The 27,072-nt window shown below is 37.5% G+C and overlaps 1 protein-coding gene across 2 annotated transcripts in view; it reads right to left on the reverse strand.

Moving 5' to 3' along the window:
* FBXL17 (F-box and leucine rich repeat protein 17) overlaps positions 1–27,072 on the reverse strand; it is a 478,885-nt gene that overhangs the window by 20,906 nt on the left and 430,907 nt on the right. For both annotated transcript variants that reach the window (XM_060143363.1, XM_060143362.1), the window contains one exon: positions 1,889–2,031. In XM_060143363.1, coding sequence (XP_059999346.1) covers positions 1,889–2,031 — 143 coding nt within the window. The remainder of the gene's footprint in view (positions 1–1,888; positions 2,032–27,072) is intronic.

Genomic DNA, 27,072 nt, shown 5'->3' on the forward strand with positions numbered 1-27,072 from the left:
TCCCGTGTTTGGCCCTGAGCTGCCTTAAGTCTGAGGATGCCAGACGGCAGGCCTGGGCCATGCTGCTGCAGGCTGTGGTCGGACGGCTGGGTGCGAGAGCCAACGGGCTCTCAGAGCAGCAGGCTGGTTGGAGAAAGGATTCAGAGGCCACCTGAGGAAAGGGCTAAAACCCTCAGGAATATCGCTCATCAAAACCTCCTTCTGATCCCATTTTGGACTAATTTGCATTTAGGTAGAAAAGGATCCATTACCTAACTGAAAATTGGCAAAACGCTGCTCAGCAAATATGTCTGGAATAATCTTCTGCACTAACTGGAACACTAATTTCTACAATTCATCTCTGAAGGTGAAGCTGATCTCAACAAATCTAGAGTATGGACTAGAAACATGGTGACTTCTGAGAATGGTTGTGGCTACAAAGATACATTTTGAATGCATACATTTTGGCATCCTTGCTTAGGTAGTTCTCATGTAGCAATTCCTTCTGGTGAAGCTGAGAAGCTCTGCTGTCACTGTTTAGTGTTTCTAGAACACTCTGCCTACTGCGGACCCTTTTATCTGTTTTAAAAGAAGTCATTTTAAAGTGACAGGGTTAGTAGCAGTGTTAGGTTAGTTAGTAGTGAAATCTGAGGGAGACTTGCAACCCCTGGGTCTCTGCTGTTGCTTAGTAACAAAGTCAGTCAGCTTTCTAGGCTGGGCTTAGAATATATAATAAAATCTCTCTAAACATAACTAACTGGCAAAGGCCTAGTATAAGTTGGGATTGTAAAGCATATGGAGAAAAGAACTAGGTCAATTAACAAAAATGACAAAGATCTTGGGCCATTCTTCTTATTTGCCCCCAGATTTGCTACATTTAGAAAATGCATGTCCTTTGAGAGGCATATTTAGTTTCACTCTCATTTCACTCTCATTGCTGGATTTGCTAGATTTGTCCCTAATCACCAATTGTAAAAGTAGCAAACATGTGTAAATCATTACATGATGCCAGCACTTTCGGAGCAAGTATCTGAGGTGGGTCTTTTCCAAGGAAGCATCCCCTTGCCTGGAGATAGCCCCCAGGGTTTGCCACAGGCACTGGACACAGACTTGAAGATCTGGGGTAAAGTCTTGGAGGAGTGGCCTTGGGCCAGTGCCTGGTCTTTCTGAGCCTCCATTTTCTCCCCTTCACAGTACAAATGATTACTTCCTAGACTTGTTATAGGGGAAAACATAAAAGTGACAAAGGGGAAGCCTCTCTAATGCCTGGTTATCAATTCAGGTTTTGATCATCTTTAGTCAATGCAGCACAATTTCTCAAACTCATGCTCACGTCTCTGGCCAGCTCCACTGACCGTCCGTGGGGCCTCTGGGACCGTTTCTCATCATGTGCGAGAAGTGGCGCCTGAAACGTGGAGAGAGGCAAATTCCCACATAACATTCCCTCACTGGCCCTTTCTTGCCCCCAAATGGCCAGAATACCTAGATGTTGAGCACTGAAATGGCACACTTCAGATTGTGACAAAACAATTTGGCACTGTGCTTTCCATCTTAGTGTTGTAGGAAACTTGGAACCCAGAACAAAATTTTACTCTTAGACCGTGCACATTGCAGTGTGCCATGCGAACGTTTTAAATTGTGGTCCATAGACTTATGGATAGGAAGCCAAAATCTAAGCTGAGCGTGTGTATGATTGTTTTTTCTTTCTGCATAAGCACGAAATTCATTTTTAAACAGAGAAATTCAAAAATAATCTCAGATAAGTTTAGAAAAGCGGGCAACTTACGGTGTAATGGTATATGCATGTGTGTGTATACAAACATATATATATAGGGAGAGAGGAAGAATATAATATCAAGCTATTAACTACAGTGATATGTAGAAAAGAAACTTGATAGACAACTCTTACTTTATCGCATCTCATCAGCCCCAAATATCTTAGAGACTTGCTGCTCTGTGCAATCAGGGTGGCTCCTTGGTCTGTAATTTCTTTACACCATCCAACATCCACAGTCTCTATTGTCATGCTGTATCGCCCAATGGCTATCAGTGCTGCAGGGAGGGACAAAGGGGAAGAAAGCAAGCATAAACGTTAGCAGGGTAAGGGATCTCTCTATCTCATTATGACTATTTCTCTCATTTCCTCACTAAATTTGTTCCTGAAATGTTGTGTGTAAATGAATGTTTTGTAAACGAAATTCAATTTAAAATGCTTTAGGAAAGCTTGCCCTATGACAAACCCTTTCACAAAGTGAATAATCATGCCATAATTTCCCTTTCATTGGAACATAACATTTTATCAGTTTTACTCATTACAAGGTTACCTGTACTTCCAAACACTCGTATCTGCAGAAGGCATAAATTAAAATGAATTACACATATGACGTTACAGAAAACCCTAAGCAGTAATTAAATTTTACCCAAGATAACTTTAATAATTTTAAAAAAGAAAAAACATGTAAACACCATTTTGAGGTGTGTTATACTGCATATGAATTTCTTTACCAATTGGCATTTTTTTCCCATCTGTCCATCATCTGTAAAATGTAAGAGTATATAATATTTTTCACGTTAGTCCTTCTTGGGACCGCTAGAAATTAAACGTACATTACACATACAGCTGAATTTAATTGGTGCTATGCTAGAGCACAATAAAGGGAATGCATTTGTTATGGGGAATTTCCTCACCGTATCAAAAGTCTTCCTTCTATTAACATATGAAATGAAGCCTGTCATCTGAACATTACGACAGTATCTCTAGTCTTCTTGACTGTTTAGCACTGTACCACTACTGACGTGCAGATGCTTAGCCCGTCATCTATGATGTGTACTACTTATCACTGCAAAGCTCCATAACCCATCTTCCTGGCAGAGCAACCAGTCGGTGAATCTGGCTCTTTGCTACAGACTTCTGATTAAATAGACGTGCACACTTCTACCTTTGCAGCACAGGAAAACAGATTTCAATACCTCCAGCCAGAAAAAGTTTACGGTGCATTGGTTTGTAAATGAAAACCCTGAAAACAATGCCAAAAATGTTAAAAAGGAATAATAAATTGTTTGCTAATTATTTCCTCATCCTAAGATAAGATGAGTTGATTTCTGTGACATTAAAAGCGGATGATATTTTCCAATTGATTAGATTGATAAGAGCAGAATGAATTACTCATGTAAATAAACATTAACTCTTTTTTCACTTTAATTTTTTTATACAGCAGGTTCTTATTAGTTATCTATTTTATACATGTCAGTGTATATATGTCAATCCCAATCTCCCAATTCATCCCACCACCCCACCCCGCCTCCATCCCCGCTTTCCCCCCTTGGTGTCCATACGTTTGTTCTCTACATCTGTGTCTCTATTTCTGCCTTGCAAGCCGGTTCATTTGTACCATTTTTCTGGATTCCACATATATGCGTTAATATATGATATTTGTTTTTCTCTTTCTGACTTACTTACTTATAGCTCGCAGAAAAAAAAACACTTGGCAAAATCTCTTTGCTAATTACCTAAGTAATTTTTTTGAAACTAGAAAACTCATGCCCATGCATTCAAGTATCAAAGCACTCCGAAGTAGCCAGATATTTAAAGTTTATAAAAACAATAATCATGATCCCAGTGTTTTCCAGTGAAAATGCTATAAAGGAAGAAAAAAAAATTCCTGGAAGTTCCTCATGTTATCAGTTTGTTGATGTTCTCATCTGTGCACATGCTGTTTTGGCATTTAGTTTTCCAAGGAGGTGGGGCGGGGCAGGGGAAATCCGCAAAGGTTTGCTGAATGGTCTGAGTGATATTTTCGTGTAGTATAAGCAATATCCCAGGTTAATCCCATCGGTGTTCCTGACCTAAGAAAACTATTGTTATCTCTGATTTTGTCATAAATTCCATTGGTCATGATATCCTGAGGATTTTGTATGATAAAAGAAGTAGAAGGTGCAAAAAGAAATTCCTTTCAATACAAAATGCTCAAACTGTGATTTCAAAAGATGGAGCACAAGATGCAGGATGACCCCACATTAGCGGATAGCGTATTTTTACTGAGGTTTGAGACTAGAATGTGAAAGCCCTGCACTATCCAGAAAACAGTAAATCAAGTGATCTGTGGAGTTTCCAGAGGCTGCTTGATAAGCAAATGAAGAGTTAACAGCTACTAATTCCAGATGCTAAAATCACTAGTGTTTGGTATTCTCCTTTTTTTTTCTTTCTTGTCCAAATTAAAACAAACAGTAAATAAGACAACTGAAGATGAATCCAGGTATTCAGCTTTTGTTTTGCCATAGTTCTATTTACTGAAGAATTAAATTTTATTTTTCCTTAACTCATTCATTTACTCAACAAACACTTCATGAGCACTCACCCTAGAGCATTTCTCTCCAATACTTATTGACTATCCATGTGCTAGGCATTGGGCTAAGAATTTTAGGTACATTATCTCATTTAATCCTCACAGCAACCTTACAAAATCTTATTGGTAGTTCCATTTTAAAGATCAGGAAACTGAGACACAGAATGATGGAACACCTTTCCCAGTATCACAAGATAGTAAGTGGGGAGTAGACAGTAAGCTGAGAGCCGGCTCTCAGTCCTGGCTGCACATCAGATCTACTAGTTCAGAATCACGGGCCCAGGCACCTGGCAATTCCAACCTGCTGCACTGCCAGCGTATGGAACTGTGGTGTGACACACCTGGCCTGTGCTCGGTCATAGGGACAGAAAGGTTCACAGAGCTCAGAGGTCAGTTCAGTGGGGATGGCGGGGGGTGGGAGGGTTGGGTGGAAATGAGGAACAACCAAGTAAACAGTCACAACACAATGCTCATCCCCCATCTCTTCCCATCCCTAACTTCTCACTTTTCAGATCTCGAGTCAAAGGTCAGCTTCTCAGAACCGATTGCCCTGTCATTTTCTGATATCGGAAAAGTTACTATTTATGTGTTCAGTTATGTACTTTTTTTGCAGCTCATTTCTCCCATTAGAATGACGGATTTCCTATTCACTGTTGTATCCCCAGCATCTAGCATACACCTGGTACAGAATCAGTTCTTAAAAATATTAGTTGAGGGCTTCCCTGGTGGTGCAGTGGTTGAGAGTCCGCCTGCCGATGCAGGGGACACAGGTTCGTGCCCCGGTCTGGGAAGATCCCACATGCCGCGGAGCGGCTGGGCCCGTGAGCCATGGCTGCTGGGCCTGTGTGTCCGGAGCCTGTGCTCCGCAACGGGAGAGGCCACAACAGTGAGAGGCCCGCGTACCACAAAAAAAAAAAAAAAAAAAAAATATATATATATATATATATATATATATATATATATTAGTTGAACACGCCAATGACTATAATGTGGTTTGGTCTATTATAGAGGCACGCCAAGAGGCATGCGAGCCCCTCACTCTTCAGGGGAGGAGAGAGATCACGAGAGCCCTCATGGTAGAGTTAAGCTAGGTCTTGAGAGATGAGTAAGGATTCTCCAGTAAAATAAAGGCGTGAGGGCTACTATGTCAGGCTAAGGAAATAGCATATGTAAGGGCAGAGAGATGTGAAAGGACTGGGGAGCTGCAGGTCATTCCGTGCGGCTGAATGCGGCTGAAATAAAAACAAGTACAAGGAAGTGGCAGATTTATTCCAGAAATATTCACTCCATGATTAGTAGCACTGGGGTTGGCATAAGACATAAACGGAGTAGCAAAAATAAACAGAGTCCTTGATGTCATGAAGCCCATATTCTAGAAGGAGAGATGTGAAGTGGACACAAAAGTATATATAATTCTAAATTGTAACAAGTGCTTTGAAGGAAATGGAATGATCATTGTAAGAATGACATTTAGATGGCACCAGGGATGAGTCTTCCTGGTGAAGTTACTTTTAATCCCTCCAACAGCACTGCAAAAACAATATCCATGGTAGAGGTAAGAAAACTAAGGTTAAATACCTCACCAAGGCCCCATGCCTATTTAGTGGCAAAACTAGGGTGCAAATGGAGATAGTTTGGCTCCAAAGCCAGGGCTCATTCTTTCACAGCAGCAGCATCCAGGGTGGTAGAGGAGCCTGTGTATGTTCAGAATATATTTCCCTTTACCTCCATTCAAAATTTAAACACTACTGCTCATAGGTAGCCAAGTATTTACCCTGTGACTAGAAAACAGGGTCCAAGAGTATCTTTAAATCCCGAAATATATACTGAGTAATTTACCTCTCTGTGAATATATCCTACCTTTGGATATATTTTTTTATTGTTTTTCATGAGCTAGCTGTGGTAGAGTCTCAAATTCATTTCCGGCCTCACTACTTAGTAGATGTTGACCTCAGGATGACATTTAACTTTCCTGAGTCTCAGCTTCCTCACCTGCACAATAGGGATGGTGACTATATGTCCTGTCTACTTCACAGGGTTGGTCTGAGGTTCAAATGAGATAATACATGTAAGGGACTTTGCACTACACAAATGTACTACATAAATAAAATATTGATTTATTCGATATTTCCCCACGCCATTCTACAGTGGTGCAGTTGATTTAAAATGAAAAGACTTGAAAGAGTTTTGAAAAATAAGAAGCTCTGGGCAAATGGGACCATTATATAAATACTTAGTCATTATGTCACTGCTAGAGTTCTTGAATTGCCTGCTCTCCATCGGTGATCACGAACTTATAGACTGCACCTGGGATGATAGGGCTGTAAATGGAAGGTATGATTACTATCTTCACTAGGGGCTGTTGACACATTATAACGGTATTTATTAAGCCTTGAAAAGGGATAAATTATGCAAGACTAATTCCTTATCCCAATGCAATTTTAATGCACTTTTTAATGTGCTAAGTGTAACTAATAAAGTTAAAGTTAAAAAAGTTACACAAATTCAAAGCTGTAATTCAGAAACATATGATGATCAAGGATATACATTAACTCACTAAAAGGTGTTTCCATAGGCATACAGAGTGACTGAAAGACATGAGCATATATGTAGTTAATTTTGACGAAGAAACCCCATTTCTAGGAATCTATCCTGAAAATACACTTCTAATTATACAAAACTACACACATACAAGTTTATTCATTAAAGCGTTGATTGTAATTGCAAAATAATGGAAACAGCCCCTAATGCCCATACATAGGAGAGTGGTTAAATAAACTATGCTACATCCTCACAGTTGAACACTATGCAGCTGTAAAAAAAATTAATGGGGGAAGATCACTAGGAACTTCCAAACCATTCAGTGAAAAAACCAAAGTGCAAAAAAGAGTCTACATGATGTGCTACCACCATCCAAAAGACAACGCAATTAAAAAAATAAACAAAAACAAAAACATGAATCTGCTCACTTGTGAAAAAAGAATACGGGAAAGACACACCAGAAACTACAGAGACTGTTTAACTATAAGGGGTTGGTGGGAAAGGGGAGAAAAGAAGGGGGTGTGGAATGTGGAGGTGAGGTTGGGAGAGTAAGGGGGACAAACACTTCTTAGACTCTCTCTTTGGCTATAGCTTTGACTCTCTGAGCCATAGTAATGCTTTACATACTTCCCAAAATAAAAAATTAAAACCAGCCAGGATGGGGAACCCGAAGTGGAATACCAACAGTAACAAATGAACCTAACTGTGTTACAAATGAACAACATGGCCCCAGCAAATAATATAACCACACCAAAGGGGATGGGAATTAAGAATTAAGTGGCTTCGGAAAACATGAATTTGATTGGATATTGTAAAGTGAAAACCAAAAAGAACTGTCAGCAAATACTGCGCTCTAGTTAGGAAATCTATTTCTCACAGGGGTGTGAGTTAGCAATTCAGTAACTATTTTACGCATAATCTAGGACTATAAATAATGAGAGCCAGTCTTTTCACTGTTAGGGAAAGAAGTTACAAATAAGAAAAGGGGGGAGGCTTATAATGAATCTTGTGGTATTGAACTGGAATCAGAGATATTAGAATGAACTCATGGTATTCTATACACACATTACAGATAAACACATGTAGAAATAATAAATATGATGTATGTGCATGCATGCATGGCTTAGTATACATACATACATTTCCTAGCTCTTTCTGCTGAGAGGAACTCAGAGCAAGGATACCCCAGTAGCAATGATCTACTAGCACCCAGATCTTAGTTTTTAAGTATCATCCTCCAATAAAGTGAATAAAAGAAATCAGGGCTTCTTAGAAAAATGGTTGATTCCAGAACTGGGGCCGGGAAAATAGATGATGATTCTGGGATATCTTGTGATCGTATAAAAAAGAAGTGCTTAGAAATGAGTGAGGGTACATCAAAAAGACAGAGGATCCAATCAGAAAGAGCTGCCAATGGCCACAGCTGGAACAATTTGAGCAGCAAAATAAATAATGATAGTACTGGATTATAATTCAGAAAACTGAATAAGCATTCACAGATTCATACTGATATAAATAAAAAAATAGCCAAGGAAGGGCACCTTACAGAAGAATTCCAATTAATAAATGTATAAGGAATGAGGGAAATTAAAAAAAAAAAAACGTTACCAGGCGAAGCCTAGAGTAATAATTATTGCAGGCAAGATCCACCAATGGGTGCAAAAATCAGTGAGTGAAAGTTTGAGGTGAAACAGAATATTGGCATAGTGCCAAAGATATTTATCAACTATCGAAAATTGTAACTTTATAGTGGAGAGACCCAGCAGACACCCCCTTACCCAAATGATCAAGGTTAACATCACCAGTAATAACATATAGAGATATAATGTATCGCCTGATCACTTCTGCAGTATTCTCACCAAAATGAATAATTTCAATCTACTCATAAGAAAACATCACACAAACCCAAAGTGAGAAACATTCTATAAATAATTCACCAGTACTCATCAAAAGAGTCAAGATAATGGAGTATAAGAAAAGAATGAGGAACTGTCACAGATTAGAGGAGCCTGAGGAGACATGACAACTAAATACAATGTGGGATGCTGGATTGAATCCTGGACCAGACAAGGAAATTAGGGAAAAACCTGGTGAAATTCAAGTAAGATTTGTAGCTTAGTTAATCTTGTTGTTTTAAGTTAATTTCCTAGTTTGATAACTGTACTGTGGTTATATGTCCTCAACATTAGAGGTAGCTGGATGAAGAGTATACATGAACTCTCTACTATTTTTGCAACTTTTCTGTAATTCTAAAATTGTTTGAAAGCAAAGAGAAAAAAACATGGATAAGTTAATAAGAGATACCAAGTGAATGAACTAAGTAGAGGACTAAAATTTTCTAAGTGAAAGCAGGTATTATTTTTACACTGTAAGATCTGATATATAAATGTTAGGACTAAAAATACATTTTTTCCTCATAGGAGAAAGATTAGTCATATGAGTGCACTAACAAGTGACCCGCATGTGCCATTTTGTCCCTTCCAGTTCTATCATCTGCTGTAGATCTATGTACCTGTAATAAAATCAGAAGAAATGCCCTAGTGCATGAAAGAATCAGGGTTAAAATTTAACAGTAGGATTAACATCTTTCATGTAATACTTGGATAAAAGCCATTTGCAGAGAAATTTCTTGGCACGGATACAGAGAGATAAATATGAAAAGTGCTCTTCTTTGTGGAAGGCACAGAAGCCCCCAAAACAAAGGAACGGCGCTTTCAGAGACACTTGTTGTTGCATCATGGCCCCTGCAAAGGTTCCCTCTACCCCGCAGGGACTACAGCAGTGGCTCCTAACCCTGGCAGTTCAGGAGAATCACAGGTGCCTAAAAAAAGTACAGATGCCCGAGTCCCACCCCTGGAGATTCTGATTCAGGAGAAACTATAAAAGCTCCTGTGATCCCAATGTGAAGTCAAGGCTGAGAACCACTGGAACAGAGTAACCTACAACTCCAGCAAAGTCAGTCAACTAAAAACAAAAGAACTCATTTTCAAGGATATAAATAACTGATGTGTTCTGATATTTTAAAACAACTTTGCCTCTCAAACAGTTATGACTTCTTGTACATAATCCAATGCTTTTAATCCCTTTATTTCTAATTTATAGCTTTAATTCCACTTTTAAACATTATTCTGTTCCTCCCATTATTATGTAGCAAACCCAACAGTGGCTACACCCTACATTTTTCCAAGTTGTCCTTTTTTGTAAATATTTTTCTTTATTTCACTGCACTTACTTATATTTCTAATGCTGCACTTATCAGAGTTTGTGTCATATCAGAATTATTTATCAACATGCCCATCTTCCCCAAGACTGTAAAATCTGTGAAGCAGTGAACATGGAGTGTTTTCCTAGGACCCCTGAATCTCTGAAAATCAAGTGTCACTCATTTTTTATAGTTTTTTTTTTTTTTTTTTTTTTTTTTTTTCCGGTACACAGGCCTCTCACTGTTGTGGCCTCTCCCATTGCAGAGCACAGGCTCCGGACGCACAGGCTCGGCGGCCATGGCTCACGGGCCCAGCCGCTCCGCAGCATGTGGGACCTTCCCGGACCGGGGCATGAACCCGCGTCCCCTGCATCAGCAGGCGGACTCTCAACCACTGAGCCACCAGGGAAGCCCTTTTTATAGTTTTAATATATTTTTTGGAAGTATAACATACATGTAGAAAATCACACAAATCCTCAAGGTACAACTTGATGAATTTTGACAAAGTTAACATAGCTGTGTAACAGTATCTGGACTGAGAAACAGAGTGTGACTAGCACCCCAAAAGCACCCTCATCCCCGACTCCAGTCACTACTATTCCCCCAAAAGGATAACCACTATCTTGACTTCCCATCACACAGATTAGTATTCTTGTTTTTGAACTTCATACAAATAGTCAAACACCGAACACACTTGTTTCTGGTTTTTTAGCTGTCCCTCATGTTAATGAGATTCACCTACATTGCTATGTGTACTGATGGTTTGTTCATTCTCAATGCTGAAAAGTATTCCATTCTACTCTAGATGGACATTTGGGCTGTTTCCACTTTTTGGCTATTAGGTATAACGCTGTTATGAACATTAGCACACATGTCTTTGTGTGAATATATGTTCTCACTTCATTTGGGTAAATACCTAAGAGTGGGATTTCTGGGTCATATGGTTAAGTTTATGCCTAACTTCCTAAGAAACTGCCGAAGTGTTTTCCAAAGTGGCTGTACAATCTTACATTCCCACCAGCAGCATATGAAAGGGCCAGTGACTGCACATCCTTGCCAATACTTGGGAATGTCTGTCTCTTTGACTACAACCACTCTAGTAGGTATGAAGCGGTGCCTGATTGGGGGTTTTAATTTTCATTTCCCTAAGCACTAATGATTCTGTGCATCTTTGCATGGTGTCATACATTTTTAAAAATTCCCAGCTTAGTGCCTCTATCCTTGCAAGTACTCAGATATCTATTAAATTAAATTGATGAAGAGGAAAAGCACATAATTTTTCTATCATCAGACTACAGCAGAGAACTAGCTTTCTAGACAACAGATAATTTTCCATGTAATTTGAAGGAAACTACCAGTAAAATAAACTTAGTCTATCCTCTGGAGACATGAAAAGTCTTGAAGTTTCTTAAAATAATGAAGTAAACTCAGGGAACAAATAAGGTTATAGATAACTTTCCAAATGCTCATTTACTTCTGGAAATTTCAAAGACTGTGGAGTATGCTTTACTTAGGAACTCTAAATCTCTAAAAATCAAGTGAAAAAGAAATCTGTATGAAAACTGTCCAAAAATGGTGGATAACAGAGTGGAGACACTGAATTTTCAAGATGCTGCACATAGGGCATTTATTTTACATAACTCTGCTTACTGAGTTCAGAATAGCAACATGAGAGTATTGTCTGACTTACAAAGGGAGCAAGCTGCCTGTGGCCCTTGACCTTACTGGGAAGAGGCTCTCCTGCCCTATACATCCTGAAACAGAAATGCAAGCACTATTTATAGGCTGTGTCTGCTTTCCTTCCTATGAGATAAACAAGTTGGTGGAAAAGTAAAAGTTCAAGTGAAGGAATTTTTTAAATAAAGGTCTTTTGATACATTAGGAGCAAGGATAAGTATTTTTCCTGCTTTATCCCTTCTTAATTATTTTTATTTTAATGCAGAAAGATACAAATCTGATTGAGTAAGTAGAAACTATTTCTGAATACGTGACATCCAAAAATGTAATGAACAAGGGGTGCATTTAGAAATAACCTTCATTTAACAGGAATCTGATCCACTACTCTGGTTTTCAGTGGTGCTGTATTTGGTGGTAACCAACCCTTTGAGTGGAATGTTAGGTTCCCCTGACAATCTCCTTATTAAATTTTAGAATTTGAGATGAGGAAGAAAAAAAGCCTTACCACTCTAACATTAGCTGAGAACCTAAAGTCCCTGGTTCAATGATTCTTTTTTATTCCAGTCTGCATAAATACATACATTACTTATCAAAGAATTATGCATCCTTTTCAAAATCCTGACATTATATTAGATTTCCTCACTTTATGAGAAGTGAATTCCAGGCTTAAATATGTTGGTTCATAGATATGGAAAAGTACATTAGTGTCTCTGTCATCTATCTGCCTTGGCCACCTTTCTGAACTGAATTTTCCACACCACCATAAAGACAGGGCATCAGTTTCAAGCAGGCGTCAGATACAAACATCTATCTGCCCCAGTGTGCAGAAAAGTAGGATGTGATTTCAGCGACTACCACTTAAGACATACCAAGGTTAGTGACAACATGTGTGTTGTCGAGCTGCCCAGTAAACATTATAAATATCTTGATACTGAAAGGAAGGAAACCAAAGGAAGAAAGAACATGTGGGGATGTCAGCCAAGTGAATATATTATCTCTTCTTTCTTTCAACAAATACTAATTGAGCACCTACTACGCACCAGGAAATGTTTTAGGAGCTGGGGATAAAGAGATCAAATCCCTGCCCTCGTGGAGCTCGTATTATGAATACAAATAAATAATACAATATAATATTTTGGATGGTAAAAATGCTTTGAAGAAAAATAAAGCAGGGACCAGAGGTAGGAGTGCTCTAATTGTAATTAGGATGGAAGGAGAAGGCCTCACAGAGAAAGTAACATTTGAACAAAGATCTGAAGGGGAGGGGATCAAGCCATACAGGTATCTGAGGGAAAAGCATTCTGTGCAGAGAAAACCCAGTGCCAAGTCCATGAGGTGGGAAGGTTGCTAGCTTGTTCTAGAGTGAGCAAAGGAGCAAGATGGCAAGCAGTAGATTTTAGATCAAGGGGTTGATGGAAAAGGGGGTGGACAAAATCATCTTACAGGCCAATTTAATGACATTGGCTTTCACTCTAAATGAAGTGGGAATACATTGGAGAATTTGTGGCAGAAGAGCATTATGAGCTAAAAAATTTTCAAAGGACTTCTCCAGCTTCTGGATTGAGGACAGAGTGTAAGGAGGAAAGAACAGAAGCAGTGAAACCAATAAGGAGGCCATTGCAATTATCCAGACAAGAAGTGATAGTGGTTTGGGCCAGGGCAGCATAATGGAGATGGAGAGGAGTTGAATTATGAATAGAATTTAAATATGGGCCCAACAATATTTGCTGATGGAGTGGATGTGGAATGAGAGAAAGAGAACAGTCAAGAATGTCAAGAGAAAAGAAATCTTTTTGGCACTTAGATTTGAAAGAAATTTCCTACGTGGGATTTTACATAGCTGCTCTTGGTGTCCTTGTGTGTCTAAGTGTCCTTGTGTTGGTAGGGATTTGTTGGCTTCTTCTACGGGATATAAATTCCACTGAGAGGAGCAAAGGCCACCTTTATTCATCTTTATATCATCATTGTCTAGCACAAGGACTTTACTTGTTAGTACTCAAGGTAGGTTCATTTAAATATGGGTATCTTAGATATCACAATTACAGGCACTTAGGGAAAAAAACTCAGAAAGGGGTTTTATGTGTTCTCTAGAGTTCCTATTATTCTTTTACTCTAAAAATATTTATTGAGTAGCTCTAGTATGTCAAACACTGTGATGACTGTAGGTATCTTTGGGGAGATTATAGGTAACATATATTTCCTTAAATATTTATGCATTCTAAAATGTTCAACACTAGGCAAGTTTTACTTTTATAAAGGATTAAAAACCAGTTTTTAAAAAGGTGCTACGGACAGATCATTTAATTTTACCAAAGTGAAGAACTTGACATTTCCTATGATACCATTTCTCTCCAACTCAGCGCTCCTTAAGGCAAACAAACACACTTACTGGTGCCGAAATTCGATATCTAAAATCATGGGAAAAAAGCAAAAAGCTATTTGTAAACTAAAACGAAACACAGAAAGTTGAGCTCAGTTATTCCTCCCTGACTATAACCAGAGCAGCTGTAACTCAGGGGCTGTTGTGCAGCGTATGGGCTAGTTTAGAAACTGGCAATAATTCTTGCTGATGGGCATTTCTGCCATAAGAAGGGCAAAGTAAATAAAAATACGAAATTCAAAGTATCAAAATCTGAGATTTTAAAGTTTAGTGCAGAACTAGATTAAAATGTAGAGAACACTAAACTTTCCTATTCTTTTTGCTTTTGAGGGAGAAGAGAGAGTCCCAGCCCTGGATCCTCTTACCTGGGAGCTTGAACCATGCACACAGGTTCACACGCTCACATGTGCACACAGACACAGATGCAGACATGCAAACACACATTTATTCCTAGGCCCTAGCCCACAGCTTAACCTAATGAAGGTTAAGCTTCAGGGTCCATCATTTACATGGACCTTTACCAGGGCCTGGTCCTAGAAATGTATTCACATGGTCATATATTTTTGTAAAATCGGTTAAAGCAAGATATTTTGCATTCATTTTCTTAAAGAGAAACCCCGAACTGTACAAACCTCAGGCCCTGAGAAACCCTGACTTTGTCCCTGACCCAACCCAAAATATTCTGATTCAGTGGCTTTGCGGGTGGATACCAGGAAGCTGTATCTTTTCCTGATTCTCCTTTTTTTTAAAATGTCACCAAGTGATTTTGATACACAGCCAGGTTTGGAAATCACTGACAAAGGACCACAGACTGATCAGTTTAATGAGTCCCTGACATCTAGGTAGTAATTCTTTCTGGAGCTTAGCCACCATTGATTGGGACATAAACCATATAACACTATGTAGTTTGGAAAAAGCTGAATATTGGCAACATTCACTTCCTCATTGCAGTGATGAATCACATAACCCTCTGTGCAGAGTAATTAACTATCCATTTGTACGTATTGGCTGTAGTGATAGAGTTTTTTCCATGAGGAAGGAAGGGAATTTGGACATAACATTAACAGTTGTTAATACCAAGCAAATAGAGTAAATTGGATTTATTAAAAAGAGTATGTGTGTGGATTTTTTCCCTAGGAGTTGATATAATTTGTCTAGCTCTCTAATTATAGCTAGGACAGCAAATGGCTGAACCCAGAGACCTCTCACGGTATCTAATAAACTTTTACTTACAGGGAGAACATTTCTTGGGCTGGAGAATGACAAATAATTTACTAAGCCTTTCCTGAAAGACAGCTAAAGGTGTTTCACCTATATCTAGCTGATGAATTAGCTTTAGCTAATAATCAGTGTCATGAGACAGGGAAAAAGCAGTCTGTAATTACCTTGAAAGGAATGAAGGAACAGATCTGATAAAGAAACTAAATCAGTTAATTCCTCTAGAGGCATACTGAGTGAGAGAAGCTTACTTTACTGCAAGTTTAAAGTGAGGCAGAGATGGGGGCATCGGTAGTTTTTACCTGCCCGGCATCCGGCATCCATTCATTCCCACTTTCTGGTAACAAACCTTCAATTTTCCTTTCCATGGGTGCAGTTTGGGAGCTCTAATCAAAGGTCCCCTCCCTTCCCCAGGCTGCAGGTGGGCATGTGCCCCAAACTTGACTAAGCACACTCACCAGCAGATATCTGAATTCTGCCTGGAATGACTTAAGGAGAAAAACAGCTGGAGTCCATGCATCCTTGGGGAGTTCCCTAAAGAGACTCTTATTAGTCTCAGCTACTTAGAGATCCCACATACTTATCCTTCCCAAGGCCTACCTTACTTAGGTTTTATTTTTGATTCTGGGGATTACCCCATTTTTTTCAATAATTTCTGTGCTTTTGTTCTTGGTTTTGTTTTCACTTAAAGTAGCCTCTGTTGGTTTCTGTTACTTGCAACCAAAGAATCTTAACTGATACAGAAAACTATGCACGGGATGGCTCAGTTATTTTCTACAATAATGTGAAAACCCCAAAAGGATTCTCAACAGTGTTCAGCTGAAAGAGTCACAACAGCAGAATGTACAAATATGGCTCAGTTAGTAACCATTTGTTTTGTTGGTAGATGTTACTGAAATATCTGTACTCACTTTTTAAAAATTTACTTTATTTTTTATTGGAGTATAGTTGCTTTACAATATTGTGTTAGTTTCTATTGTACAGCAAAGTGAATCAGCTATATGTATACATATATCCCCTCTTTTTTGGATTTCCTTCCCATTTAGGTCACCACAGAGCACTGAGTAGAGTTCCCTGTGCTATACAGTAAGTTCTCATTAGTGTACTCACTTTTTTAGCTGTCAAATGAAAATAACTTTATTCAGTTCCATGCTTTTTAAACAATGACTCTATTAAGTAAAAATGTCACAACTTATTACAAAAGTTAAATTAATAAAGGAAAGTACAAGAAAGCTTAAAAATTATCCCAAATCCCACTATCCAGAAATAGCATCACTAACTTTGGTAAACATTCTTCTAGGATCTTCTGCATATACACAGCAAAAGAAAGATAAAAATAATTTCAGAGATATATATTATTATACATGCTTTTAAAAAGTATTTGATTTTTACTTGAATTTAATGAAAATAAACTGAATTGAAATTAAAAGAATCATAGAACTTCAGTTAAATATTTCTTCACCATAAAAAATAGCAACTCTTAAAAGAGTTTACATATTAATTTTAAAATTTCATGAAAACTTTTAAGAATTCTGAGCTATTTTAAAAATTCTAGGGCTTCCCTGGTGGCACAGTGGTTGAGAGTCCGCCTGCCGATGCAGGGGTTCGTGCCCCGGTCCGGGAAGATCCCACATGCCGCGGAGCGGCTGGGCCCGTGAGCCATGGCCACTGAGCCTGCGCGTCCGGAGCCTGTGCTCTGCAGCGGGAGAGGCCACAACAGTGAGAGGCCCGTGTACCGCAAAAAAAAAAAATTCTACACTTTAATCTCAGACAGAATCTATTGACTCTCTTCTGGGAGAGATGAGAAAACTGGCAGGCTTTTCTTCCTCCTCTCATATTTGTTAGCTATATTATTATTTTTATATTATCAGGTTTCAACGTTTCCATCTGCTTTTCTAACCACAATTCTCATGGCTGTTTTGCTCTGGTTCTATATTAAATGGGTGAAATACCATGAGTCTCTCCATGATTGTTTTTTTATCCCTGAGTTTTTTTGTTTTTTGTTTTTTGATTAATCTCTTGGGTGGCTAGGTAGCATCTTTAAGTAGTTTTGCTTTTTTTCAAAGACAGATTCGTTATATAATTCCCTAAGTTCTTGAATGTTTGAGAAAGACTGTTACCCTTATGTTTAAGGAACAACGTGGCTAAGTATTAAATTTGGGGGTCATACTTATTTTTACTTTCAGAGCTTTATAGACAAGTACTTCAGTTTTGCTGTGGAGAAACCTAAGTACAACCTGATTTCTCCCCCTTCAAACGTGTCTTGCTTTTAATGTCTAGAAGTTATGTGATTTATTTCTTAGGATCAATACTTTTATCAGGACATGTCTTGATTATTCTGTAGTGATTTAATCTCCTGGAACCTGTCAGATGCTTTTGACTTTTCTACAAAACTCTTTAGACACAAGATCCATGTGTTTCATTCTTGTTCTATTTGCCTAACTTCCCCCTATCCCACCCCTCACCTTGCAAACGATGTGCTCAAATGAAATGAGAAGCATAGATCTGTTCCTTTCAAAATTGTCTTTGATTGACTGGGATTGGTTATCTGTGGGGAACGTGGGGAATATGGGGAGGTGAGTCATGAGCTAGAGCCATTTGCAGCAACTACTTGGGAATCTTTATGTCTGGTATCTTCACCACAAGTCTATTATTTCCTTTATCCTCTCAGGTTTCTACATTCAAGATGTTGCATATTACTAATAACTAAACTATTGGGGTCATTTTTGTGTTGAATTTTGGAACTTTCTCCTTCTCTCCCTTATGATTCATCCACTTCACTTCTAGCAGTCCTCCCCATTCCAAAGCAAGCTGGTAGATGAGAGAGATGGCTCATCAACATGGTCTCTCCTTTAGTGACCTCTTCCCCAACATTTTTGCAATGTGAAACTGGGACTCTGCTTGAACATTCCCACCTCTTCAGGGACTTGGAGACTCATGGCTCTAATCAAAAATTGCTGGATGTGCCAGTCTGAATAGGGGATACCTATTTCACGTTAATCAAAAGTATCCCCCAGGATTTTTTTGTTTGTTTGAGAATTATAAAGTTAAAGAGAGTCAATAATGTTGAGAAATAACAAATAACAAAGAGAATTGTTGAACTGTAGGTTAATTTGACTAATATTTGTTGTATGATTACTGCATGCAAAATGATAAAGGGGATAAAAAATGAGTAAAAGAAAGTCCCTTTCTTTTATGTTCACTGCTGAGCCAAGTAGTATACTACGACCAACCTTTATTTCTCAATTTTTATCTGGAGTTTATATTTGCATCATTATTTTTTGAATGTTCCTATAGATGGTTCAAATCCCTACCAATACTTTTCCAAAAGTTTAAACACTTAAATTAACTTATTAGTTCCATTACCCAACCACACCCTCCTGTGTCTATGCCCTCCACTACGAAGTCCTCCAAACTCCTGCTCCTGCTGAGGTGAAGACTGTTACAGATAGGTGCCCAGACATCCTAAGATTTCCCTTTTCAGCTGTCCTGTGGATCCCATGTCTTCCCCCTATTGTAGTTTATTCTCTTTTGTGATGAAACACATCTTCTAAAGTGCTAACGGGAGATAAAATTTGAGCCCTTAAATGTCTAAAAGAATCTTTATTTTATTTTCACAATTAATTACTAGTTGAACAGTGTATAGAATTCTAGGTTGAAAACCATTCCTCCTTAGTTTTGAAGGTATTGTCTTCATTATCTTCTAGCTTCTCATACTGCCTTTTCCCCTCTCAGCTTAATTGAGATATAACTGACATATAACATTGTATAAATTTAAGGTATATGTTGATTTGATACACTTACAGTTTGCAAAATAACTATCACCTATATGGCTTGTAAGAGATTTGGAGCCATTCATTTCTGATCTGTAGCATGAATCCGGTCTTCTTTCTTGGGTAACTTCTAGAATTTCCTTTTCATCCTTGGCAATATAAAATTTCATGATGATGTGCCTTCATGTAGATCTATTTTCATACATGTTGCTGGGCATTTGGTGGGCCCATTCAATCTGGAAACTCATACTCTTCCTTCTTTCAGAGCAGACTGTTCTTTTTCAAGGATGTAATTGCTTTTCTTATCTCTAAGAACAGTACTTAAGGTTTTTGATGTTTTCTTATGCTATTTGCATTGCCTCTGTTTCCTCTTAGCCTCATTTTTCTGTTTGTTTTCATCTCTCTGTTTTACGTCAAAAGCTTTTCTCAAATATCTGGTCATTTAAGGATTTTTGACCGTATCACGAGGGCCTTTTAGCATATCTGATGCTTCTGAGAACTGAGCCTTGCAGGGGTTCTGCAGGGCAACAGGCTCACTTGCAACAAGCTCACCTGTCATGGAGGCCCTCTCTGAAAGCATTGAGGTTATGAGTTCCTCTGCTTTGTTAAGACAGTTAGCACTCTTCCTTCTGATTTCTGTTTTCTAAAAAAGGTTGACATCTTTCTCATCCTCTCTTATATCCATTCCTACTCTCTCTCTGTCTTTTAATCCCATTAATGTCACTTTAGCAAGATTTTAGGAGGAAGAGAAGATAAATGCATGTGGTCCATCAGCCATTTCAATTGGTGAGAAAGAACATGGGAAACCTATGGTCTTTCCTAATTGTTCCCAGTTTTAGTCATTCATTAAAAAATGCTTTTTTGGGCTTGAATGAAATATAGTTAAAGGAAAGGTCAGTCTCTTTACGTGTGTACATGTTACATATCCAGTCTATTAAAAGCAAAAATTAAAGGCAGAGTAAAAAGTAGCCCAACTTAGCGTCAAAGGTGAGCAGTATATCCTGGAAAATATAAGTAAACCTAATAATTAAATAATAATATCTTCTTAGTTATTCCTGGCTCCTGCACTATTAATCTGCTCTATATTTTATATTACTCTTCTCTATATTTAGGTTAATCTATGTGGGTGAATAGATTATTTAAAAAATCTATTGGGATATACGTTATCAGCCAGAGTAATATGTTTACCATTGAGTAGAACAATATTTGAAATAGAATCTCAGATGCTTGAAAATTCTCCCTATATTCTCAAAGAATAGTTTCTACAATTTAAATCTTTCCCTCATAACATATTTGAAACACTTCTTCTGATTTCACCAAAACCTTAATACACTAAATATTTTTATTTCAAGATATTTGAAAATAAACAAGTAAACACCTGGCATTTTATGCAAAAGTATATTTTCAGTAAAGGGACTATTTTTGCTAAAGTAAGTGTATTAACATGACTTGATTCAGTGTGTTTTCTGGTAAGAGAATTCAACTCGATTTAATTGCAGCAAATCTTGATGAAATTCCTTCATCTATCCACAATATATGAAATAGTCATTAAATTCAGTCAACTATTTTTCAGGTCCAGAGAGAGATGTCTTCAAGAAAATAGACTATGACTGACAGTTCCCTTAAATAAATCAGTAATATCATAAATATTTATATACATAGTTATAAACAAACTATTATCAGTTTAGGAAATGCAATTTATCCTCAGTGATAATAGCTTTGAAATTAAAAGCAGAATTTAAACATTTTAGTTCTCTGAAATTTTATGCTTTAAACAAAACCAAACTCTTCCAACTAAAGTATATCAGATAATGTAGTTCTCTACTAATTATTACATTTCAATTTTTTAGGATATGTATGTAGCATAGGGTAACCACCATGTGCTTAAAAATTATTTGTGTGCACTAAATACATCACTTGCAAGAATGGTTCAGATGCTAAATGAAAGATTTTAAATAAAACTTCATCCCCAAAAGCTTCTATTTAAGTCCTTTGCATTTACTGAAGATTCTTATAAAATCTACTGAATTTCAGGTGATGATCTCTTTCTCAGGTAAAGCCTATAAAAGGTGAAAGTTGCATCCACAGAGGAAAACAAACAAAGTGCAATGTAGTTAATTTCTAGAACATATTTATTAGATGCTAAATAGAGTAAGCCTCTCTAGAGAAAGCATTACATCTCAGGGGATTCGATTTGTGAAGCTACTATCCTCTCATAATGCAGGGATCATCAACTGCAAAATATTTTCAATCATTACACTTGGAATACATTATCACATCCATGAACATAAGCTATATTTCAGACTGTAATGAAGCATGGTACTGTATGTTTTAATTGCTTTTATAAGCTTCACATAATATCTGTAACTATTCTTCTATATATTTTGAATTTTATTAACCCAGATAAATCACTATCTCATTTTCTGATATTGTGGGAAAAGAAGGAATTCCATATAAGTGAAATAAGCAGGTGGCAGAAACTTACTACTTTATAGTAGGTTAATTAATGTGAAGCTGCCATTTTTGTGGGTTGAAATTATTAAATACTGGCAGCTTCAAATGCTTCAACTTGCACACTGAAAGTTTCTTATTTTGGCTCTTCTAGATTGAAGTAGTTCTGGAAAGTTTTATCTACTTCTTTATCTTTTAAAATAGCATTTACTGGACCTAGCAAAACTTTTCCTTGATTATTATAACTTTATTGGAATGAGAAGCTGTGCTCCAAGCTATAGAAGAATTCTTTACTAAGCGCAAATGCCTAAAGGGTCGTGTAGATAAAGTACATGAGCAAAGCTGCTTTATTTATATTTCTTTGACACAGACACACTTTGTTTGCCTATTACACACTGAAACATTTTTCTCCTCTATAAAAAAAAATGCACTTGCTCCCTGTCTTTTAATAACACTCAGCCCACTAAGCCTGCCTTCCCATTCCTCACTTCGATGGACACTCAGATGTAACAAATATTTTCTTCAGTTTCTTTTTAGCCAGACTGTAGATAAATGGCAACCAACACTAAGCTTCAGTATTGGTGAGACAATGGGGATGAGTGGGGACTGTGAATATTGAAATGCCCTCCCTAAAAGTAGGGGCAGTAGAAAACCAGATACCTCCATCTGCAATCAATATACTGCAGTCAATCTAAATTCCCAAGAACTAATTAATGATTTTTAGGAATGTAGATTCAGTGCTTCCCGATCTTCAGTTCTTCAAGGGAGACTTGAAATAATTTTTTAAAAATGTGAATCACCTGATACTTGTGTTAGGAACTGAAGAAAATCAACAAACAAAAACAAAAATACTGTGTAGATCAACAGATTGGGAGCTAAACTAAACATGTTTGTGAGGTGGATATGGACCATAAAGCATTAGTTTGGAATCTCTGCTCTACCTGTTCCCACACAATGCTGTGTGGTTTTGCATCTCTCTATATTTCTCATTTCCCTGTTGTCATAGCTATTTTTCAGTAACTCCAGGTTGTTGGACAGCTTGAGAAATCAGATAATCTCACTTGTCACAACAATATATAAGGTTGGAATGAATGGGTTTGGCAGGAGTAAAGGACAAGAGGGTTCTTTGAAAATATTTAAATTTACTTTGTTGATTCCAACATGGCATCACAGGGTGGGTTTTAATGAAATATTTACTATTGGTACAGTACTAATGCAACTAGGAGTGCCAGAGGGACAGGCGAGAAGAGCAGGTGCCAAGGATATTACCATCTCACAGCATCCCCCTTTTAGGGTAGGAGTTACAGTCAGAGTCATTAATACTATAACATTTCAAAAAGCTAAACAAGGATTATCCTTCAGTAACTAAGCAAAGCATGGGTATCTCAGAGGTTGTTTTCTTTCTTCCATAAAGTAAAGCAGCTCTGTGAAGACGATGCAGTCTTGAAGACCATCTAAAAATATCTTTTCATACTTTCTTCTCATCTGCCTTTATTTATTTCTTAAAAGTTCTTATTACGGAAATTTAAAAACAAAAGTACAAGAGATTTTATGCATGTACTTTGTGGTATCTATTTTAATTGCACAGGTTTTTTTTTTTTTTTTAATAACTTGCAGGTTGGTTGGTTGATAAGTGATCTCCAGATCACTGAAATTTCACTACAGTTTGTATAATAAAAATCATCATTCACAGCATTGCCTGAATAAAAATTGAAGAGAACAGAAATTTGTTTTATCTCAGTAATTTATGAGACTGAAGAACTTTTCTTGTGTATTTCATCAACATCTATATAATAAAAATGAAAACCATTAAGTCATTTTGATTTTGTCTTTTTAACTGTAACTTGATTTGTAATTTTTTTTCTTTCACATCTTTATTGGAGTATAATTGCTTTACAATGTTGTGTTAGTTTCTGCTGTATAACAAAGCGAATCAGCTATACATATATCCCCATATCCCCTCCCTCTTGAGCCTCCCTTTGATTTGTAATCTTAAGCTTAAACAAAAAGATTTAGGAAACATACTTCTGGAAAACATTGATATTTCATATTTCACAGATCTTATTGTAAGACATTTCCTCCTATATTTATTTTACTTTAGATTTTCAACGTAAACAATTTTAACTTTCCTGATATCATTTTGAAAATAGTTAATTGAGGCAATATTTATAGTGGTAGTAGTCAATCATATAATCATTATTAAAAAATTTATTTATGGAGCACTTCCAAGGTAGTTGAAACACAATACCTCATCCTCACTGTAACACTGCACAGTATTGGATTGAACCACTTGAAATTGTTGTCTCTGTAGACTGAACATCTGCAATTGCAAATGAATCAACCCATAAGTAATATTAGCATAACCCTTATGCTACAGAAAAGAACACTGGGCAGACAGAGGTGGAATGTAGCCAGTTAACAGCAAAGCTAGGATTCACACCCAGGTCGACCTGGTCCCAAAGCCTGTATTATTTTCAAAAAAAAAAAAGGAATAACATTTTGACTTTGATATCAGTACAGTTCACTGTACAAGAATGAACTTGTAAAACATTAATGACTCCAAGCCTAGTCCTCTCTCCAGAGCTCCACATTGCATTTTTGCATCTGGGACCTCACCTAGATATTCCACAGGTGTTCAAAGGCCACGTGTCCAAAAATAAATTCACCATTCTTGACTCCAAACCTATTACTCCTCTGATTCCTTATCAGGTCATGGCACCAATGGGTTGCCCAGATCAGAGCCAGGAGAGTCATCCTTTACTCCTCCTCTTCCTTGGCCGTCATATTCAATCAGGAACTTACTGTACTATTGATTCTGTCTCCTCAACAGCTCTTCAACCTCCCCCAGATTCTGCATCCCCACTGCCTCTGTACGTATCTGGATCCACAACATCTCTTGCTGACCAGTGACCCAGTTCAATTAGTTTCCCTGCCTCCAGTCTAGCCCCACTTCAATCTAGCCTTCACAGAAAGAAAGTTTTCTAGTTTCCAGTCATATCAAGCATACTTAAAAGATGAAGAAACAACCTTATTTACTTGCAAAGCCTAGTTTAGTGCTTGAACCCCAAAGCCGGGATATAATAAACATCTCAATTTTTTGATAGGTAAGTAGCCCCCACTGACAGCAAGGTCAGGCCCATAAACTTAAGTTCTTAATGGAAAGTTTATACATGACAATAATCAAATAAAACAGCGAAAACCAAACAGAAGTATATTTTCCCTAAATAAAGTTACTAAAGGATCAAAGCTATAAAACAGTAACAACTATCTCAGTGCCTACGTGTTATCAGCCGGGGTCACGCTGGCGTATTATCAGTCTGGGGTCATGCTTGCGTATTATCAGTATGGGATTATCCTGAGTTGCTATTTAGACTTTTTAATCCAGGAGTAACTTTCCAGCAGATTGCTAAAGAACCCTGAATTCTGCTGATGTACCCCCAGGTACTTCCTCAATTCCAGGGATGGGGCAAAAGGAAGAGAAAAGTGAAAGAGAAAGCAGAGGGAAGAGGGAAGGAAAATCCAAGTAAGCTGGATTCCTGGTTTCCTGCTTCCAGCTCAAAGAGGGCAGTTCAACTCTGTTTTGCTAAATATATTGTGGCTCTTCATAAGACTTAATTATAAAAGGGTAATAACGCTTTAAATAGTAATTTAAAAGTTATTGCTCTAGTTTAAAAAATTTAGAGTAGATGAAAAATGTTAATTCAGGTGTAGCAACTAATAGTGCAAAAATAGCTTTTAACTAAATAATCATTAACACAATACCAATCTCTTTCATAAATATAAAACTGTCTATTCTGTGTCTTCTTAAACATTCTCTATTTACAAAATATATCTAAAAGCAGCTTATCTCAAACTCAAGATTTTATCTGATATTATTGTGATCAATTCCTTTTGCTCTGATTTCTAACATAATCTACTTTTGATTAATTAGCAAGTGTATCCTTAAAACAAGGTATGTGGAATACCTCTTCAGACTTCTAACTTAATATTTGCTTACTATTTGTGGAATAACGTACACTTAGTACTTAGTATCTACTGTGAAAATGAGACCTTGAAATACATCAAATACATACAATTGCAGATATTTGTAGTTAAATACAGCCAATTACAGGTAAATCTGAACATACAATCACAGCATATGTGATGTACATCTATACATACATCAGATACATACAACATACCACATAGGTACATACATGCAACAGATGTACACATATACATACATCTCCTGTCTTTGGATATATAGCTGAAGCTATAACTTACCAACACTAAAAGATTATTTTCAGGCCTTTGTCCATCTGGAATGATTCTCATAGTAAAATTTCAAATCATACTATTTGAGTGGAGACTTGCCTTTTAATACATTCTATATGTTTTATATTTTCTTGGGGCCTCACCTGCCTTAGGCAGCTGTGGTCTCCAGTGCTAATCTGTGGGTCTACCTTTGTGTCTTTGGGCAACATTTCTTGAGAATGATGTATGGAACTGCAGTTCAACTAAGCAGGAGTATAAGGACATGACCATGTTGGGAACCAATCTAATATTAGGCCCAAATGAACTGAAAAGGAAAAGAGGTAGACTGCATGCCTGGAGCAGACTTTTTTTCTTGGGGAGTTCAGCAAATCTGCTTAAATTCCCTAGATCCAAATATACATTTTGACCTTTTCTTGGAAGCTAGATGACAGGCTAGTCAAATAGTGAGAATAATTTCTACTAATACATATTTTTTGAAAGCATGTTCCTTAAACATCACAGGCATTCAAGGTATGTTATATCTAGCATGTACATCCGGAATTTAGTATTTTAAGGCTTCATATACTAAAGCATAATGGGTAAAAACTACTTTAAATAAAGGTAAAATAAAAGATAAAGCATAATCTGTAATGACCTATATGGGAAAAGAATCTAAAAAAGAATGGATATATGTATATGTATAACTGATTTGCTTTGCTGTACAGCAGAAACTAACACGACATTGCAAATCAACTATACTCCAATAAAAATTAATTTAAAAAAGAGATAAAGCAATATAGCAGCCATCAAAGAGACTATGAATAACATAACAACACCACAAGGAGGGACAGGGGACTTCCCCGGTGGCGCAGTGGTTAAGAATCCACCTGCCAATGCAGGGGACACGGGTTCGAGCCCTGATCCGGAAAGATCCCACATGCCGTGGAGCAACTAAGCCCACATGCCGTGGCTACTGAGCCTGCGCTCTAGAGCCCGTGAGCCACAACTACTGAAGCCCACACACCTAGAGCCCGTGCTCCGCAACAAGAGAAGCCACCGCAACGAGAAGTCCGCGCACCTTAATGAAGAGTAGCCCCTGCTTGCCGCAACTAGAGAAAGCCTGCGTGCAGCAACGAAGACCCAACGCAGCCAGAAATAAATAAATAAGTAAAAGTAACAATTAAAAAAAAAAAAAAAGGAGTGACAGCTTATGAATACGTTATCTGATAACATGGTGTTATGTTCTTTTATATACATTTACTCAATTAATCC

The sequence above is a fragment of the Lagenorhynchus albirostris genome, chromosome 3, assembly GCF_949774975.1.
Source record: "Lagenorhynchus albirostris chromosome 3, mLagAlb1.1, whole genome shotgun sequence".
Taxonomy (NCBI): Eukaryota; Metazoa; Chordata; class Mammalia; order Artiodactyla; family Delphinidae; genus Lagenorhynchus; species Lagenorhynchus albirostris.